The following is a 19,711-nucleotide window of genomic DNA, read 5'->3' as shown; positions in this document are numbered from 1 at the left end:
AGCTAGATTGATGCATAGGGATGTGGTTGAAATTCAGGCCAAATTTAGTTGAATAGGCCTACATGGAATCATTGGGGGAATCAACAACAAAAATGCCATTTTGACCAGAGCACACCTGTTCATTTCTCAAACTTTCCTTTTAGATTTCAGACTTCAGTCATGTTGTGGTCAATGTCAATTGGCAAACTTAAACAATAAACACGGTTAATAACGACTGATTATACACACCTTTCCAAAATGACAAACAGAATTAAAAGGACAGAATTCAATTTTAAAAGTGTTTCAAAAGGTTGTACCCTAATGACTTTAGAGAAGAAAAAAATTAAATTACTCTTAAGGGATTTTCCACAGCCCTTTGAAAAGCCACCCTGAGTGGGCTTTGTCGTTGCATGTTGTCATCATACCTTTACCACTGAGCAAACATTATATACAGGTATGGTGTCAAAACCGTTCAACCTCAGAACGGGGACAGGAAAGTGAGGGGTTAATGTCAAAAACCTCGCCCCCTCACACAGATGCGACAGGGAAACCCCTGAGCCAGAGCCGAGTTGAGTGAGCAGCACCATCGCCGCTCTCACTCCCTGCCGACTCATTTCTCTACCACTTTCAAGATATAGTGCTAGGCTAACACCACCACCTCTTCTATGTGTGAAACAGCCGACAACAGGACCAAAACTCAAAGCCCATTTAAATTCACAGATTACAGATTACCCAGGATGCTGAGGGATTGAGCAACCCCAGAAAGGCTATGAGTTAAATGGGAAGGATGCAGAGAAGTTAAACAATCAAGCACATGTGTAGTCAGATATTCCATTTTGTTCATTCACACACTAAGAGGTGGTCAGCATTTACAAAACAGACAAAAAAAGAGTGTACTGAAAACCTGTGCGCACACCAACTCATTATCACCAGACTGCAACACTGATGAGTACAACGTCATACTCAGGCCAGTGTTAACTGACTAGACAACATCAATCATAAACACAAAATGACTGTTAGCAGGTTACTCTATGGTGGTAATGGGAAAACCACAGGGCACCTTTAACTACATTTAGAAACCTCACCAATGACAAATTTTTGCCATTACCAGCATTACCTGAATGCTACCAAAATGACTTAAGTGTACTGAAAACTGTATCATTCACACACACACACACACACACACACACACACACACACACACACACACACACACACACACACACACACACACACACACACACACACACACACACACACACACACACACACACACACACACACACTTTCAAAATGTGTGTCAGCAAGACAAAACCGGCTAATGTGGGCAAATCTACATTATTCCAGACAAAATGTTGCAATTTTCGCCCGGTAGGCATAGTGAAAGGAGATCCGATTTTAAAAGACAGAGCAAAAGAATAAGAAAGAAAAAAAAAAGAAAGATTCAAATGCATGAAGATGTCCATTGAGGAGTTGCAGAGGGACGTCAGAACGATAGCTATGCCAATCCTGATGGCAGACTCAGCACTGCGAGTAAATCTCCCATGCTGCCCCCAAGGTACACACATAGAAGTGGGTGGATAGGTTTATGTTGACCGGCAACAAGCTCCCAGGAACAGGGATCGTCAGAGCGTGTGTGCCACTGCCTGACACCTCCTTTTTACTCCCTCAAGCAATCCATGGAGGACTGTGTGTGTGTGTGTGTGTGTGTGTGTGTGTGTGTGTGTGTGTGTGTGTGTGTGTGTGTGTGTGTGTGTGTGTGTGTGTGTGTGTGTGTGTGTGTGTGTGTGTGTGTGTGTATCATCATCCACAATGGAGTCTGACAGGGAAGGAGAGGGCTAAAAGTGATGTGGTCTTTCTGGAGGGCTAATTCAGCCTGGATGATAGATCAAATTAAAGACTCCCCTAAAGTGGTGCATGGAAAACGGCAGATTGAGGCCGAAGCTGATAACTACGCAAGTGAAAGTGAACAAAAAGAAAAAAGGGGAAAAGAAATCAGAGTTTTTTTTTTTTTAATGTGTCAACCTGTTACTGCTTTGGCAAATACAAAATGTCTATCCCATGAAAATGACCATTTATATGTGAACTATTAAAGTTTCTGCATAATTAATCTATATTTGTTTTAGATGCGGTAGCTAACCAGGGTGGAACAATCTGGGTCATATTCTCCCTAGAATGTAGGAAAAAAGAAAAACAAAACACTCATCATTACTGCCTTTTCATTCACTTTTTGATTTATATCCGAACTCTGCACTTCATATACCATACAAAAGATACCGGATAAACACTATTAACACTGTTAAAAGCAGACTATCATCGTACATCACAGAAACCTTCATATTTCTCCTGTGTAAAAATCCCCACTAAATGTGACTAGCAAGGCCTGGTTACAAAGTAAATTATGTAATACAGTTGAAGCTCCACACCCCCATCCATCCCTTACCACACACACACTTTATTTCAGAATGGCAGACTTGGTCATCTATGATTAAAAACATGCACAAAATCTCTATATAAGCTAGTGAAACTGAGAGGCTCTTGCGATGCATGTATTTTAAATTAGTCATTTTCAGAAGCACTAAGTTAGTGATGGTCTCATTAAGCCCACCAGTCAAAGCTCTGCCCATCAACCAGTCAAGACTTTGCCTATCAAAATAATTTCACTGACTGAACAAAAGGATCAAAGAAAAAGCACATTCATGTGTACCAAACTATCATGTTTGCTCTTCACATTCAACAATGCTTCAAGGTAGCCTCTCCCTAGTGCTATGGTATGCGTTGTTGAACTACCATTTCACACAATATCACCCATAAAATGTTGAGTAATGTCTTTCCAAACCTTTTCATTTAAAGAGTGTGGGTGTAAGGATTTCAACTCTCTGACAATGCCACTTTCATGGGGTTAGCATATCAGACATGGGGCTTGTAAAGCTATTCATAATTCCTTTGATCTCACATTAAAGAAGCGAGAGGAGGCTAACATTTTCCACGGATTAAGGTTTCGGCGGAATGACTGAGAAGTGACTTTTTTTTTCCTCTTTTAATTGAGGCTGTCGTGTCCTCATACCCTGGCTTTATGCTAACGCTAATCATTAAAGGATCCACTGAAAGGGACCACAACTGTAATTACGGGAAAGTGGAAACATGCTAATCTCTCCACGCCTGTGTGGAGGGAGAACGAGCATAGTGGCAGGCTCAGCAGTCTCTCTGACAGAATTGAAGAGCAGACCAATCTAGCTTTGAGCATGCAGCCCAGCTATGCAGCCATCACCGTAGGACAGGAGACACAGAAACCCTGTTCTCTCAAGGAGGCTTTCCTAATCATCACTTTTCTGGAGTTAAGAAATTTGGTGCCAAGACTGGTGGCTTACACTTCTTGTTCCAAATTCGTTTAAAATGCTAATGTATGTTAGCATGTTTCTGTCCTTAGAGTGAACAGTTCATTTAAAGTTTACTGATTGTTCTTCATAGTGTCACTAATGACACATTATACCACAGAGACGAGGAAATACTGTTTTCTGTTTGTCTAGCAGGTGTCCATTCATTTTCTATAACAGGAAGCATATGAAGTAGATCAGGTGAAAACATTAAACCATAGTAAATATCAGTTGATTGAAAAGCTGCCCATCAACAGAGGCTACTATGTTGAATGTGTAGTCCGGCAAGCTAATGAATGAACAAAATAAATGTTTTCTCTCATTTTGCCAAGTGGTGTAAACCTGATGAATTCCGTGATTGTATAATATGTTATCTGAAGTTCTAGCGAGCTGGCAAGCTAGCTAACATATAATCAGCCAGCAAACTAAAGGATTCAGGCTTAGAAACAGAGGAATCAACTGTAACCAGGCAAATTACAGTTATCCCTGTCCATGAATAAATAAAGTAGTTCTACGCAGCAACAGGTTGCCTTTTTAAACAGAACCAATTGTCTCTTTTGTGGGCTATACATGCGTGCCTAAATACACGCCTTGTCCGTTCATTTTTTGTGATGAGACACTACAAAACCTTTACTCACATCCGGTATAGTGCAATTACAACATGTAAATGCATGTTATAAAGATTTGTCAGGCTAAGCTGATAGAAAACAAAAAAAATGTTTTGATAATTTACTTACAGTTTGCACAGCAGCCTACTGGGATAATGTAACGTGATTTATGCAAGGGATTGCCCAAAAGAGAAGAAAAAAAGGTTCTAAATCAGCTGTTAAACCTACATTGAAATAGGCCACAGCATTCTAATGCCCTCGTTTCGACATGTGCCACAAATTCTATAAATGACTGCATACGTTGCAAAACACATAATGTTTCTACATGACTTAATTCACACGCAATGTATTATTTAAAAAAAAAAGAAGAAGAATAGCTCATGCAACAGGCATAACGTCTTCGGTGTTTATTGAAAACTAAGAGAATCGCGTCAGGCAACAGATTCAGTTTGTAGGGAAGGAAGAGTGTCTTGTGCACAGACACAGTGGGCATTGGTGGAGAGATGCTAATACAGAAGGACACTAAAACGGCGCATTTACACACATAGAACGGACTTCTAAACGCGAACAGAAATTAACGCCAACATCTAGACAACAAAGGAACATGATCTAACTCTTAGAAATCTGGCAGAAGTCACATTAAGAGGCACAAACACAGCCTTGTGGTGCAAAGCATTTACAAACAGCGTGCAACTCCCCTGCACGCGACAATATTGTTCAGAACTTCTATTTCAGTGCAATTTCATCTCCATCTCCTTGTCAATTAAGGTCGTCTATCCATGTATTCACCAGACCAGCCATTAGTGTTAGCGTTGTACCCCTACCTTGTTTAAAATGTTGGCAGTTCAGTTTTTGGTGAAATGATGCAGTAGCTGAGTCATGTCTAACCACATCAGTAACATTAACCAAAAGTCTGTCTTCCTTTTCAGCCACCAAGCAGTAACAAAGTTACATTTTAGGCGTGTGACATAAAATACGCTTTTTAGTCATGCTCTGCACTTTATTATAGAGGCAACAGAAGCTATTCGTTGGGTTTGATTTTAACATTAATTATAAAGCCTTATGTAGGCCTATTAGGTTTAGTAATCTAGGGCTGTTTTAAAACTGCAGCAAATAGCACGTGGTCGTTTCAATTAAACGATAGCCTTGAATCATGGAACCCTCGAAGGTTAGCATCTCTTACTTCAAGCCGATTGACAACAGCTAGCCTGTGATGGACCTGTTCAGCGAGTGAAGTATCCAATAACCTATACTATCTATGTATGCATTCCATTTTAATAAATAGTGCTTTCTGTCACTATACATTTTCCCCGAGTCACGTCAGCCTTCCATGGTCTGTTACGACTTTCAACCATGCTTGATAACTAGGCTCGATGTTGCATTCCCAGTAGCCTACATTTCTACTACTGCAGCTATAAGACTATTGAACAATTAATCCTATTACGTAGAACTCATTAGTTTACTTGTTTCACTTATTAGTCAAGTCGGCAGTTCGCTTACTTCGGACGCGAACCACACAGCTGCACTGTTTCTTTGCGATACGATACAGAACTCACCTCTTCTTCCTGAAACGCCCTAGCCCCGCATCACACGTAGGCACGTAATGACGTCATCGCGTTACTGTCTTGGGACCATGGACTGAATCACCTCATGGGCTACTCATAAATGTAGCAATATTTTCATATCCGGAAGCCTCCGTTATCTTCTTTGAAAAAAAAAAGCAAAAGCCTTTTGAATTCGACCCTTATGTAGCCTAAATACTGTTATGTGGTGTTGTGATGAGGAAGCTGTGAAAACATTTATGTGGTGAGTGTTGGCTCTTGTTGAACAAGACCTAGGTTACTCAATGTTAAGTTACCTCACTCCTGTTCTACTTTTCATCTTCCTTAGAAACCACCTGGCAGAATTTTGTTTGTTAAATCTTAAAAAAAAAGGCTAATGTTTTTTGTAAGTTGTATTCATTTGAAAATAGATGTTATATCTTTAATTGTGACAAAGTCTCCTTTTCCCAGGCCTAATTCTGAATTATTCGCACTGTGCATTTATGCCTGCCTTCCCATCTCCTCTCTCTTAGCTCTTTCTTCATTGCCTTCTCCCTCAGCCGAGAATGTTCCACAGCTACCTTTTCACTATGGTCTCATAATGACACCATGGTATTTATTTTCTACTAGGCTACATAAGACCAGATTCTCCCTTGCCTACTGTATTGGTCTAGACATTATAAAGCAATATTTCCTTCATAGTGACTATATGTGGCACAATTGGTTCTCCTTCTGTTTCTTCTTTTAAGAGTTGAATTAGCAAGGTCATGGTTAATGTAATTCCTCAGATCGAACTTCCGCAGTTCAGTGCCATGTTGGCAGCCAGCAGCTGATGGCAATTTAACTCCAGCCAACATCATTCAACATCAAAGCCAGCTAATGTAATTTTAGCCTCTCTGAAACACTCTGATAAAGTTGCCACTCAAAATTAAACCCACATCAGAAGGTAAAAGTTCAAATTATTGAACTGAGTGAATAACCATTTAAATGATTATTCGTGCAGAGTGGCCTAATATGATGATTTGTACATGTATGTGTGAGTTTGTGTGTGCATGCTGGTATGTGTGGATGTGCATTAGTCTGTGTGTGTGTGTGCGTGCATTTTTAGTGACTGTAAGGATTGAGACATAAGCTCGACATGAAACGTATTCCTCATGCTCTGCTAATCATCCCCATCTTCATTTTGGCGCGTGATAATGAGTCCTTCACTGAGCCTAGGTCATTTGTGCTCGCATGTACTTTTAATGCACATGTGAATATTATTTAATTCACTGTGCTATCAAATTGTTCAATTACAGAAGTGAGTATACTCAGATGGAAACTTAAATATTTGTATAGATTATCTGTGATATTGTTCTGTGTCTCTAAATGTGTGCAGTAAATTAGATCTTGCAAAAAATTAATTTGGCTACATTTATTCGAGCAAGGTCATTTCCAAGAGAAATTACAAATTAAAAATTCAATTACACTTCAACAGACATTTCAGGAATCCCATTAACAACAGTCCCTCTTCATCTCTTTAGCTAAAAAAAAAGAATAAAGTGGATTTTTTTTTCTTCTTTCAGTCAAAAATACAGTGTTTTCACAATATTGTATCAAAAGTTCCCAAATTTTTGAGTTTCCAGTATCTGGAAAGTGAAGGAAATAGAACAATTAAAGAAAATGTAACATTACATTGTACAATGAATGGTTCCTGATACAATAAAATGCTCTTTTTATGTAAAATTTGCTCCATTAATCAATGACAGGATCCTTTTACTAAAATATATCTATATATTGAGGAACTATAATACTGTACACTACAGTATGAAATAAATAAAATTAGGAAATATAAAATGAGTCACATAAATAAAATGGTATTTTAAATTTAAAACAAATGAAATTTGAACTTGGAAAAAAAAACAAAGAACAAAAAAGTAATACTGACAAAAAATAACATGAAAAAATACTGAAAATTGCACAGACATATGTAAACTAAAGAACTGCAGCCTAGCTATACTAATACTGACATAGGTACTTAAAGAACAGGGTGAATAGTTTATTTAATACTGAAGCCGGCGCAAAGAGAACACAAGTAAACTTCGCGTTACGCTGTACAAGGATGGCACTTTCAGATACACACAGGTAAGAGGGTTTGCATATAAGGCTTTTCTTTAAAGAAACACAAAGTGAGGCTCGCAACAACACACCAGACAATGAGCCGTACACATCATAGCTTCAATCTCCTTTCCCTGTAGTCCCCCAGTCATTTTAAGACTTCAGACATTTTGAAAACAGGTACAGGTATTGTTTAAATAGCATTGTTTCACATAAAAGTCAGAGCGAGGCCCAAGATGTGTGGTTGGTCTGGCAACTGGAGGGCAAAACCAAGGACATCACAATAAGTGGTAGACATAATATAACACTAGCGCACTGCTACCGTGCCTTCAGACACGTTACAGACGTGTACACATAGGCAACACATTTTTTTCTAATATGGTTTTTTTTTTGTAGTGATTTATCAGACAGAGTGCAATTTCCTGGCTTGTGCTATACACACAATGAAACACAGGGGTTGAGGATATCAGCACCACACGACTTTCAGGCGTTCATACTGTACATAAAAAAGGACTTCATTTTATTAATTCATAATGATGAACATTATTACTTATACTTTGCATAATACGGATTCTTTAACAATCCCACCCAGCCTGACAGTCCAGATTTAGTCCATCGCCACACTCAGACACACGACTTGTTTTCATCTGTTCAAACCTCAGGCATACACTTGAGTTACTGAGCCACAGCAGTGTGTTCTTTTGTTTGTTTTGTTGTTTTAAAAAAAAAACTTAAAACAAAAGGCTTCAAGTCTGCCACTGGAGTCGAAGTAGGAAACCAAGCACATGAGCGCGTGAAAGACAAAGAAAAAAAGGAAAAGGAAAAGAATGCTGGAAGCTTTTATCCAAAATGCAGTAGTTAATCAGTGTCCACCTCCTTCTCTTCCTCCGGGTCTGACTTGCTCCCTGTTTTCCCTCCTGGCGAGTCCTTGTCTTCCGGACCCCTCATCTCTCCGATCTCTCCACCCACGTCTTTCGTCGGGCTCTTCCTCTCAAACCCTTCCCTTTCCTCCTCCTCAGCTTCCATCTCCTCTTCACCAAACCCCTCCCCCCGCCTGTCCATCACTTCCCTGTAGGCCCTGGACTCCACCTCCCTGGCCCCGCCTCCCTCTGAGCCGTCTCTGAGGATGGTGCCCCCCCGGCCTGCGGCGCCCTCCTCCGCCTGGTCCTCCGGGTCGGAGTAGCTCAGGGGCCCGAGGCCCTGCAGGTAGGCCCTCCTCATCAGCAGTTCGGTGGGCTCCAGGGGAGCGCTCTTGTCGCGCACCTCCCTCTCAGCTGCCTCGCGCTCCTCAGCCTCGCGCTTGCAGTAGGAGTAGCGGTGGTTCATGTGCTGTGAGTAGGAGCCCGAGTGCGAGAAGCGCTTGCCGCACTTGTCACACTGGTAGGGCTTCTCCCCCGAGTGCAGTCGCGAGTGCTCGATGAGGTGGTGCTTGTGTTTGAAAGCCTTCTTGCAGATCTGGCACTGGTGGGGCCGCTTTCCTGCAGAAACACATGGAACACACAGGAGCCAGAGGGTTACCGCTGAGCTTGACGTTTCATCCAAAACAGCAAATGAAATGCATCTCTGACTTTCCAATTTTAATAACTCTTCATGTAGGCTTACACACACATTTTATCATGTCCAGAATATCTTTGCAAAATACTTCATGTTTTAAATTCCTCCATACACAACTAAATAATGTTTTAACTTTTCAGAACCTGACATTAAAAAGATATAAAGTACAGGCCTGTGCTATATCATTGTGGTATATCACTGTATAATAACATCTTCAAAATGACACCACAGTATGTTAAGTATATACTTATGTTGGTATTTCGCATGAGTCAGCACCAGTCTTACATTGTTATTCTTTCATTAACAGCCACCATCCTACATTTCAGGCCTTATTTAGATTTGCCACAGAGAACGCTAATAGGAGGCTAGGCTAAGTGACAATCCCAGAGTTCTATTCTGAGGTTGTCTGTGACTGTGTTGAATGCGGGCAGTGAGATCAGGTGATTAGCACACCGTGCGGCACAAGGTGAAACTGAGGCGGGCTGCATCATACACGGCGTGCGTGCTAAATGACATCATGCCTCCAGATTAAAAATGCTTCGTTAAGCCAGTCTCCTTGTGACAGTGTGACGTGTAAAAGGATCTGATCGCCCTCTCTCTCTCTCTCTCTCCCTCTCTCTCTCTCTTCCTATCAATGTCCATCACACACACAAACTCTCTATAAATACACTGTATATATTTTAACACAGTGGTTTTTCTGCTTCCCTGTCCCCTCAGCCCATATGAGATTAATTGTATCTCTTGGTAGCTGTGGATGCGTGGTTCAATCCAAGGAAATAGTGTTGTAGGGTTTTGTCATCTGCCTTGTCCTTATCAAAATATATTAACCCCCTGTAGACACGCACACAGGCACACAAGCTCGAGTAGAGATGCGCTGAGAGATGAATGTGTGTACTGTATTCTTGGCCCATAGATAGCCGAGGAATGCCTGCGACGCCTTCCATAGCAGCCATACTCAAGATACCCCCCCCCCCCCCCCCCCCGCCCCCGCCCCATAACCACCACAACCTATTCCTCACCCCACCAGCCTCCCCCCATCAAGTTCAAAAATAGACGAGACAGCGAATTCCTCGCCATGCATTCCTGTACCGAGGAATGTGGGCTTGGGATGATGCAAGCTAGTGAAAGAGAGGAGTCCCCAGAAAGGAGGCGAGGTAGTGGGAGGGGGGAGGGGGAGGGATGGTGAGGGGATGCAGGGAGGGGGTGGTCACATCGTCGCAGAGTAATGCCACACACAGACACACACATTAGTCTCTCATGCACCTGGCTCTTCATGGTATGTTGCTGTGCTGATTGACTACTCTTTTTCTCCTGTCAAGGATTTCATTGTATACGTGCTTAAGAAGAATGTGGTTAAGAAGTATCGGGACTATTTGCACAATATGCACTACACTCATCACAGATCCCAGTGTGAAATAACAGTTTAATTACATTTGAATTGCTATTAGGACATTAAATATGGGCACTATAACATAAAACTATGCTGTGGGACAAATATTAACTGTATTTATATTTTAAGCTCTTTGAATTTTAATTAATTATTTCATGTCACGAGACATACTTATGCTAACGCCTGTCAAAAGGAAAGAAACATGTTAAAGGTTATACAACTTAAAAAGTGCATGGATGGAGTCAAATACAGGTAAGGGTATGGGAAAGCAACAAAACATAACGGCAAAAAAAAACAAATAATAAACAGATGGATAAATCAGCAAAACAAATGTGGGGTGGGGTGGGGTGTCACAAGAGGGTCATGAAGGGGAGGGGGGGGGAAAAAGAAGTGTCTGAACTTTATATACCTGTGTGCTCATATTTGTGTCTTAGGAGGGAACTGGTCTTCTGGAATGTTTTGTCGCACAAGTCACACGCGTACATACCACTTTCTGTCTTCTTAATCTTCTTCCGTGAGAGCAGCGAGTCGCTGTCTGTCAGGTCCTCCAGGCCTGACAGATAGTCTGCTGTGCTGTCCAGTAGATCCCCCTGTGTGCGAAAAGCAGATTTTTGTTCAATACTTTTGGTAATCCACACCTGTCACCTAGGCGTAGACACCTTCTGCTCCATGTTTGATCCCAAGTCTGGACAGGGCTTATCTCCACAACCTGTGTAAGACCCTTATCGTCAGGAGATGTCTCAAAAGGGTAACATATGGGCTTTTTGCTGCAGAGCAGTGGATTTTGGTGTTCATTTGCAGAAAGCAAGAAAGCACCTCCTGAGGTAAATTGGTTTGCTAATCCCATCAATTTAGTCTAATTGAACACATTAAGGTTATATTAAGGGGGAAATGCTCAGATTCATTCAAGATAAAACCAGCTATTTTATATACAGTATATAAGTTAAGATACAATGAAAAGATAATTGCTTAAAATGCCATCTTTGACTCCCAACGTAAACTCTCATGACTACAACCAAATACATTTGAAAATTGCAGACTACTTTGTGAAAATAGATGAAAATGTGTTCTTCTATTACCTGGAAGCCAGGCTTTCGTTGGTACTTCCTTCGTTGTTGCATTTCTGCAAATGTGGCTGCCCCCGCAGCATAGGTATAAGCCATGTGTGGCAGGAAGCTCATGGGGTCCAGTCCTGGGTAAGGCCTCAACCCTGGGATACTGGCCTGGGCGGGAGGCATGAAAGTTGGTGGCGGAAATGCTCCATGTGGCGGGAGGGATGTGTACATATGCCCCCCACCAAAGTGGTTGATTCCAAAAATGGGGCTGGGACTCTTATCATGCTGGCTCTCACTGTTACCCATGGCGTTGCTGTTGGACCCTGTGAATTCCTTCTTGATGTGGGCCAAGTCCAGAGGCTCTGTTCCCTGTTCACGTTTTAGGGGTTCGCTGTGGCGCTCTATGGTAAAACCATTTAGCTTGGACTTTCGTTCTGCTTTGAGGTCCCTTATGTGTCTTGGCAAAGACAAATCCAGTGGTTCACCATGGGCATCTTCAGAGGCAAGACTGTTTGGAGTGTAAGAGCTACTGTGTGAGTTTTTCGAGGATGTCGACGAGAGGTTCAGAGGGGAAGATGTGTCACTTCTCAAGTGGTCCAAGGAGTCAAGTGGTTTTTCTCCCATCTGCCTCATGCCTGTAAACTGGTGATGTTTGCTGAGTCTGTGTCCAGCATCACCATTCCTATGGTGCTCTGAAACAGACTCTCCATACTGGGCAAGGGAAATGGGGGATCTGGCAAGTGCTGATTCCCGTGCCAAGCCATGGTTGCTGTCAACACTGCTTCGCTCAGGAGGAGGTGACCTCTTCCTTGATACAGGTTGGTGCGACTGGGCTTTCCACTGTGCGAACCATTCCTTGACAAACTCCTGGGGGAGGCCCACGGCAATGGAAATCTTGAGCAGCTCCTCAGAGTTTGGCTCGGTGTTCATGGCGAAGTAAGCTTTCAGTACAGACACGTGGTCCTTGAAGAGGTTGATGGGACTGGTGGCGGCCCTCTCAGACAGGGCCGACGATATCATCATGGCCTGTTGCTCGGCGCTGAACAGCCCTCTGTGGGTTGGAGTGAGACTTTCGCTCGGCTTCAGGGCAGCCTTGATCTCCTCATTCATCTTACACAGGTACCGTTCGTGTTGATGCAGAGGAATAGGGCCAGGAAAGGTCTCCTTGCAGAACTGGCAGGAGAATAGTGCGTACTGGGCATCTCTCTCCTGGGCCTTGTCCTCAGTGCTGTGGTTGGGTTTCTCCTTCTTGATGTCCACCACCCGCCTCTTGGAGTCCTCAGTGAGACTCTGTAGGCAGGCTTTGGCCTCGTTGACCTTTTCCAAGGTGTAGTCAATAATGCTTTTGGTGGGGCTGTTGTGGCCGACACCGGGAAATCCGGCTCGGGGAGAGGCCAGTGCCCGCTTCTGTTCCTCCATCTGAGCCCCCATCTCCTTCATGTAAGCCCTCAGCTTGGAGATGTCCTCAGGGTTGCCATCCAGCTTTTGCCGGCAGACAGTGTTGTCAACGATTTGTAGGACCTTCTGCACCTCGCTTAGGTTGTTACTCATTAGGGGATAGCCCAGGAGATGGGACTCCAGCCCCATCCCAAGGTGCTGCAGGGGGTTCTGGGAACTATGCAGTCCAAGAGGGCTCCCGCCTCTACCACTTCCATTGACATAGGGGCCCGGACTTCCAAACTCCTGCTGGGTGGCCATCATGAGCCGGTATTCGTTGAAGTCCATTGGCTCTGCTTTGATGTCAGCGTGGCCAGATAGGTCTGACATGCCCATGGGTCGCCCATTCTCCAGTTTGTGGCGAAGCTGCGCCAAGGCAGGACTGCCCGGCGAAGAGGCAGTTGAGTTGGGAGAGGAGCCCGGCTTGGAGCCAACCCCGTTGCGCACACGGCCGTTGATGGCAATCAGGCCGATGCACTTCTTGCTACTGATGTGGGAGCTGTAGGAGCCAGAGTGGGAGAAGCGCTTCTTGCAGTTGGAGCATTCATACGGCTTCTCACCTAAGAAAAAAAGAAAGGTTCCATTTTGACTTGAGTTTAAACAAAGGCAACACCTTCTTTCATTTTTTGCAACTAAAATTGCAATTTCTTTTAGGACACAGACAAACAAATGTGGTGCTATTAGCATGCATTCCTTCTAACATACAATTCACTATCATTTTCTTTTCATCTTACAATGGAATGGACAAGAAGGGAACCTACCGCTATGAATTCGAAGATGTTCCTTCAGATGATGTTTGTATTTGAATGCCTTGCCACACTCAGTGCATTTGAACTTTCGGTTTGTGGCCGATTCGTTTTGAATCTGGGGCTGCTGAAGAAAAAAAGTGAAATTGTAGACGTGAGTACTGATCAAGAATCTCTTTGACACCCTCATACCTCCATCATGGTAATAAGTTGAGATCATCAAATAAGGAAAAGAAAAAGAAACCAAATTTTGCATCTCTGGACTGACATAATTATATAGAAGATACAAATATGTGGGATGAATCAGTTCAAAGGTGTATGTGCCATTTCAGAATCTAAAATTCAAATGAATCCACCCAAGTAGAGAGATATATGCTATACAAATGCTAAACAAAGGTCTAAGAGTGTAGGTTGGAGAAGGCTACATTAAATTAAAGGAGGAACACGCTCAATGCAGTGTTTGTATTATGTGTGATTACCCTGACATGCATAGGTTGTTCAAATCCCATTACAACAGTGTTGTCTATGGGAAGCCTTCCACTGTTAGCAAACAGTGTAAGATTTTAGAAGGTGAGATTAGATATGAGAAAATGTGGGACACTGCTGAACTTTCACAGATGGTTTCATGTGAGAAACAGCATCACGCTAAGTCAAAATGTGACCAGGAAAAAAAAAAACTTAAGTGTGAGTCTGAGCAAACTCCTTCGGGCCCTTTGAGGAAAACCCCCTCAGAGCAAATAAACAAATACTTTAAGTCATCTGAGGATTAGGATACTCTAGATCACAGGAGGAAAGGCCATCTGCTCATGTTTAAGTCTGTCTGAAGGTGTGTCTGTGCATGCGCGTGTGTGTGTGTGTGTGTGTGTGTTTGTAACAAAGCGTGTGAGGGTGGGAGGGTGTGTTTGGCTGGTAGGGTAGCAGGTGAAAATTAGATAAACTCATATTTTTAAATGCAATAATGTTCTACCTCCAGCAAACGACCAAAAGCTCAATTGCCACAACCAGAACTGACCCACATCACAAAACATGAACCAGGCTTCTAATTCAATATCATAAATTAGGGCATGACTTTTTACCCACCCCCACCCCCAGCAGCAAGGCTAAAATTGTTGGGTCCGACATGCTAAAAAAAAATCATCCTTACTGCTGGCCATATTTGCATAATTTAACATCAGTTCCATTCTGGTAACAGCTGATGCAAAGAACTGGGCTGATTTAAGGAACTCGATGTGCTAACACATCCCACACATGCATCACCGTGGGCGGGGGCTCAGGGGAAGACAACAAAGTGCAGCTGTGGCTCCAGAGCGACCGGGAGAACGGGATTTGACAGGGGCTCAGAGGAAGCTAGCACAGTCCAAGTGCAGACTCACACTGCTGTGCTGGGGAGAACCTCAGTACATTTGGCTACCGGTATACAAATATTCAAAATGACTGATGTGAATTAGCATTGCAGTCACAAGGACAGAGAGTATGAATATAAATGGAATTGTTGTGGAGCAAAGGACTAATTTGAGCATGCAAACAGCCAGTGTGAAACATTTGGTTTCTGTGACAAAGTAGGTCGCTCAAAAAAACTCTTTACCTCATATGGTTCACCCAACACCTTTTTTTTGACTAGTACTAGATACAAATTGAAAGTGGGTGGCAACAGCTGGGACAAAGAAAGAAAGAAAAACGGGGGGGAAAAATAGAAAGGATATCCTGTCTCACCTGGTCTCTGGCTGGCTTGTGGGTGGCCATATGGCGCTCCAGCTGTGTGCGGTAGGCAAATGTCTCACTGCACAGGGGGCATGGGAAGCTCTCTTCATTCTTCTCGTGGCGATACTTGATGTGTTCCTTGAGGGACGTCAGCCGCTTGTAGCCACGGTCACAGTAAGGGCAGGTCAGCAGTTGGGCAAAGTCGTCTGGCGTCCTGGGTGTCAGGTCTGACCGGTGGAATTTTTGGGGGTTGTCGGGGGGGCACAGGGAAAGCAAACGGTCAGAAGGTCAGCAAATGGTCGGTTAGGGTAAGGGGAGAAATGCTCGGCGAAGGTGCTGTGTTGGACACAGTGTAATATTGCTGGGTTGGACACAGTGTTATATTGCAATCTGCTCCACAGAGAGCTGTGGACATCTGTGCATAACTTGTGTATCGAGAAACGGAAAAAAAAAACTCTCTCACACACACACACACACACATTCATTTCCAATGACGATTTACTCAGAGGGAAAGAATAAATGGTTCTTATACAGCTTAATGACTAATCTGAAAGTATTCTGAAAGTGATATAGTTTCTAAATAACAACTGTAAGAAAAAAATATGAAAAATGATTTAAGCGATCTAACCATTTTCATTTTCGTCCTGCCCATTGGCCTCTGGGGTGCCTAGACGGGTGATCTCCTCCGGGGCTTCTGGGTAAATGATGGCTGTGTCACCGCGTTGCAGGTACTCTGCGATGCTGGCGGCGTGGCCCTCATTGTCCTCCAGCTTTCTCTTGGCAAAGAAGCTATCCAGCTCTGAGGTGCCATCTTCCTTGACTATGGGAGAAGAAGAGAGAGCGAGAGAGAGAGAAAGAGAGATATATTAATGAGTACTCAGTCAGTGGTCCTTAGACTATTCCTCTTCTGGTGGGGGGGGGGTCTTGTGACAGTCTGCCATCAGGAAATAAGTTCTTGTAAATGTGATAGCAGAGGAAGCTGACCATTAGGACTCTACTTAAGAATGGAAGTATGCATTTAAGTTGGAGGGTAATGGCCAGTGCGAAGACGAATAGGAGTCAATTTTGTCATCAAGCACCGTTTAAGTATCCTCTTGCAGGGTGGGAAAAGCTTAAAACATTTTTCCGTGTAATGGATAATTGGTTTATGTCGCAATTAGATTTTCTAGAAGTTACTGATCTCACTTTGTAAGGCACAACATGCACTCACAAGCACCAGCTGGATAATGAAGCTTAGGTTTTGTTCGACAGCAAGAATTCAACACAATCAGACATGGTCTAATGCATCCTTTTTCTTTTCGATTTACTTGAAATTCAATAGAAATCTCTTAACTTCAGTCTGTGCAACATTCAGGAGCTTACAGTGTTGTGGAAACACTTGAGAGATCAGTATATTTTCCCTCTGCAAATGTGTCCAATTTCACACATCTTATACCTGGGCATTGTATTTTTTGTAAAGAAGGTCAAAATATTTATCACAACAGATACGAAAGCTGTTTTGAGTTGTTCTATTATAACCTGGGATTTAACACAGGGACCCATGGACAAGAAAATAAACATTTCATTGTCTCATTGTAAACCAATTTAAAAGTACATGAACTGAACAAATCGGATTTGGTACAAAACTCGATTTTGTGGCAAAATGTGATTTGCGGTGCACTCTCCCTCAACTTACAAATGTTTACTTTCCATCTCCCCCTGACACGCGTGAGGGTGAATAATCACAAATGCCTGTGTGTCTATGTGTGTGTGTGTGTGTGTGTGTGTGTGTGTGTGTTTCTGAGTAAATGTGTGTGACTGCACATGGGCACCACTGTTTGAGAGTATACCGTTATGTAATTAGTGTAAATGAAATGCTGCAGCAAATCCACCTAGCATAATTATATGACATCTACTGCGGTCCGTAAAAGTAGGTGAAGGAGCAAATGCAGGAGACACAGCGGAATACACAAAACAGCAGGCAGTTTCATAACTCCCATCAAAAATTCAGTACCCTGTAAATTATGCTTAATTATGTGATTACAGTGGTGCCCACTATTACCTAGGTGACGACTAAACACCCGAAACACACATACATGCACACACACACACAAGCTTAGATGAAAAAAAAAAGTGAAAGTGAATGGTTATTATTTTTTCTCAATCAAATGCGGTGATCAACTTCCCCAAACTAAGGAAACGCTCATACTAGAGTTTGACGTACCTGAACCATTGCCCACTCCATGGAGAGAAACATCTGGACTCAAAGGGTTGTATTCCTCTTTTCCCTCCTCTGAAAAAACGACAAAGAAATGAAGGATGAGGATCAGTATCACTGCATAAAGTCACACAAAAGATATTACAGTGTAGTCTTGCTCAGAGTATGCTCTCTCTCGCTCTCTGGCAAGACAAAAATGGTATACTCTCACAATCAGACCACAGCTAATTCATTCTTGCAGTGTTTGAAACATTACTGTCAGCAGAACATCAATGGTAAATGTCAAGGACTTATTTATTTTTGTTTAGCTTTATTTACTAGGCTATTCTGTAAGATAGATTAACCATTAAGTACTCCTCCCCAACAGACACAAACACAATTCAGCCAATTAGGGAGCAGTATTGGATTCATGGGGGTGACCCTATGACCTCGGGAAGGATATGCGGGACATAAATATTTAAATGAACGACAACACAGGAGGACAATTGACTCATGGACCGCCACCCCTTCCCCTACACTGTTGCCCTGAAGAATCAAATCAAGGTATTTCCGAATGGAAGCAGAGAGGGGGTCTGCTCATATACTGGCTCTATTGTGTTTTGGCCTCCAGGACTCTCTCATGTGACTTCTGCTGGGCAGTCACAAGTATCATAAGCTTCTCTCCAAAAGAGAGGAAAGTGAAGGCTGGGGGGGGTGGTGCTATACACCACACCCCCCCCACACACACACACTACAAAAAAAAACATAGCAAAACAACAGTATGTAGAGTCTGCCTTTTCCTCCTTTGTCCATCGCTGCTCATTTTCTCTCTCTTTTTTAAATTTGTTTCTGCTATGTTTCAAAACTGCGTTCAACTTCCTTCCTCATTGTCCAAGTGTGACAAATACTGTATAGGCAGTCAGCGCAATGTTTGAAGTGCTCTCTGACGCAGTCATAAATGGCCACCGGAGACCTCTCTTCATGCATTACAGAGCTCGAGAGAGATTGTTTCAGATGCCATATGAAAAAAAAAAAATCCAAATCTGCAAAGATCCATTCAAACGCAAGCCCATTCAAATTCAAATCAACTGTTTCAATTTGAGTTCATCAACAGAGAAAAAGGACCCTGTTATTTTTCAAAGTTTTAGTTTTCAAAAGTTCCGAGAGAAACAATTCGATCACAAGCCGAGGACTTGCCTCAGCATCAACAGCTTTGAGTGAAACCTTCTGTGCCACACTGATAAAACTGCAACGCCACCAGCCAAAACAGGCGGCTCTCCCGGGCTATGCGAAATGAAAAGCAATACACTTTCCCTAGTGGAAGGGGGAAAACTTAGCTTGACTTTCCAAACATTAGCACTGGGAATTTTGAGGGTTACGCTAAGGACACAAAAATTATGACGGTTCTCTTTTCAGAAATTGACTAGTGGTCCTGTCAAGTGATCTTCTTTACCAGAAAAAAACATGCTGATAACCTGCCATTTAACCCTGTTTAACATTGTTTCGAAATACTCACTTTCCTAGAGAGTCAAACTCCTTTCTGTGTTATCTTTCAGTTCTGCTTGTCTTAGTCTCATTTTGATCCATTTGGCTCTTTGTTCTCCCTTTTGGTTAGACAGAAGGGCTATATTAGGTTCTTTCAGGTTCATATTATAGTTTAAGTAGTATGTTGGCACTCTAATAGGCTACTTCATTTAGGCCCTGTTCAGGCAATAAAAGGGATTGCTTTAAAAAAACCTGCTACTTCGAAAATAGCACAGAAAAAGTCCCAGACTGTAGGGCTGTAAGTTTATAGTTTCTATTTGAACATTTGGGGACTCATCAGTCATGGGGCTTATGTGGTTTAAATGAATAAACTTGGGAAAGGTTGGAGTACAATTTAAGGACTTAGCTTGATTAAAATCATACAGACTGTGAACTTACAAAGACATCAGTTGCCAAGACCTCCACAAATACCGGATACACTCTAGTGTTCAGTTTTATCAGGTTTCATCTGGTGAACTTGGGAGGTGCAACCATGTATTACCACCAGCTCCAAGGTGGCACCAGT

General features: G+C 42.6%; 1 protein-coding gene across 1 annotated transcript in view; it reads right to left on the bottom strand.

Annotated features, from left to right (window-relative positions):
- Nucleotides 1–6,917: 6,917 nt before the first annotated feature.
- Nucleotides 6,918–19,711, bottom strand: part of zeb2a (zinc finger E-box binding homeobox 2a) — a 48,674-nt gene continuing 35,880 nt past the window's right edge. The window contains exons 3-9 of the mRNA XM_080838837.1: nt 17,689–17,757; nt 16,114–16,305; nt 15,498–15,712; nt 13,800–13,908; nt 11,626–13,598; nt 10,956–11,136; nt 6,918–9,080 (exon numbers count right to left, since the gene is read on the bottom strand). Coding sequence (XP_080694963.1) covers nt 8,461–9,080; nt 10,956–11,136; nt 11,626–13,598; nt 13,800–13,908; nt 15,498–15,712; nt 16,114–16,305; nt 17,689–17,757 — 3,359 coding nt within the window. The 3' untranslated portion in view covers nt 6,918–8,460. The remainder of the gene's footprint in view (nt 9,081–10,955; nt 11,137–11,625; nt 13,599–13,799; nt 13,909–15,497; nt 15,713–16,113; nt 16,306–17,688; nt 17,758–19,711) is intronic.

Source organism: Sprattus sprattus (assembly GCF_963457725.1).
Source record: "Sprattus sprattus genome assembly, chromosome: 5".
NCBI classification, from domain to species: Eukaryota; Metazoa; Chordata; class Actinopteri; order Clupeiformes; family Clupeidae; genus Sprattus; species Sprattus sprattus.
Note: the sequence above shows the minus strand (reverse complement) of the source record. Positions and strands in the feature narration are given on the sequence as shown.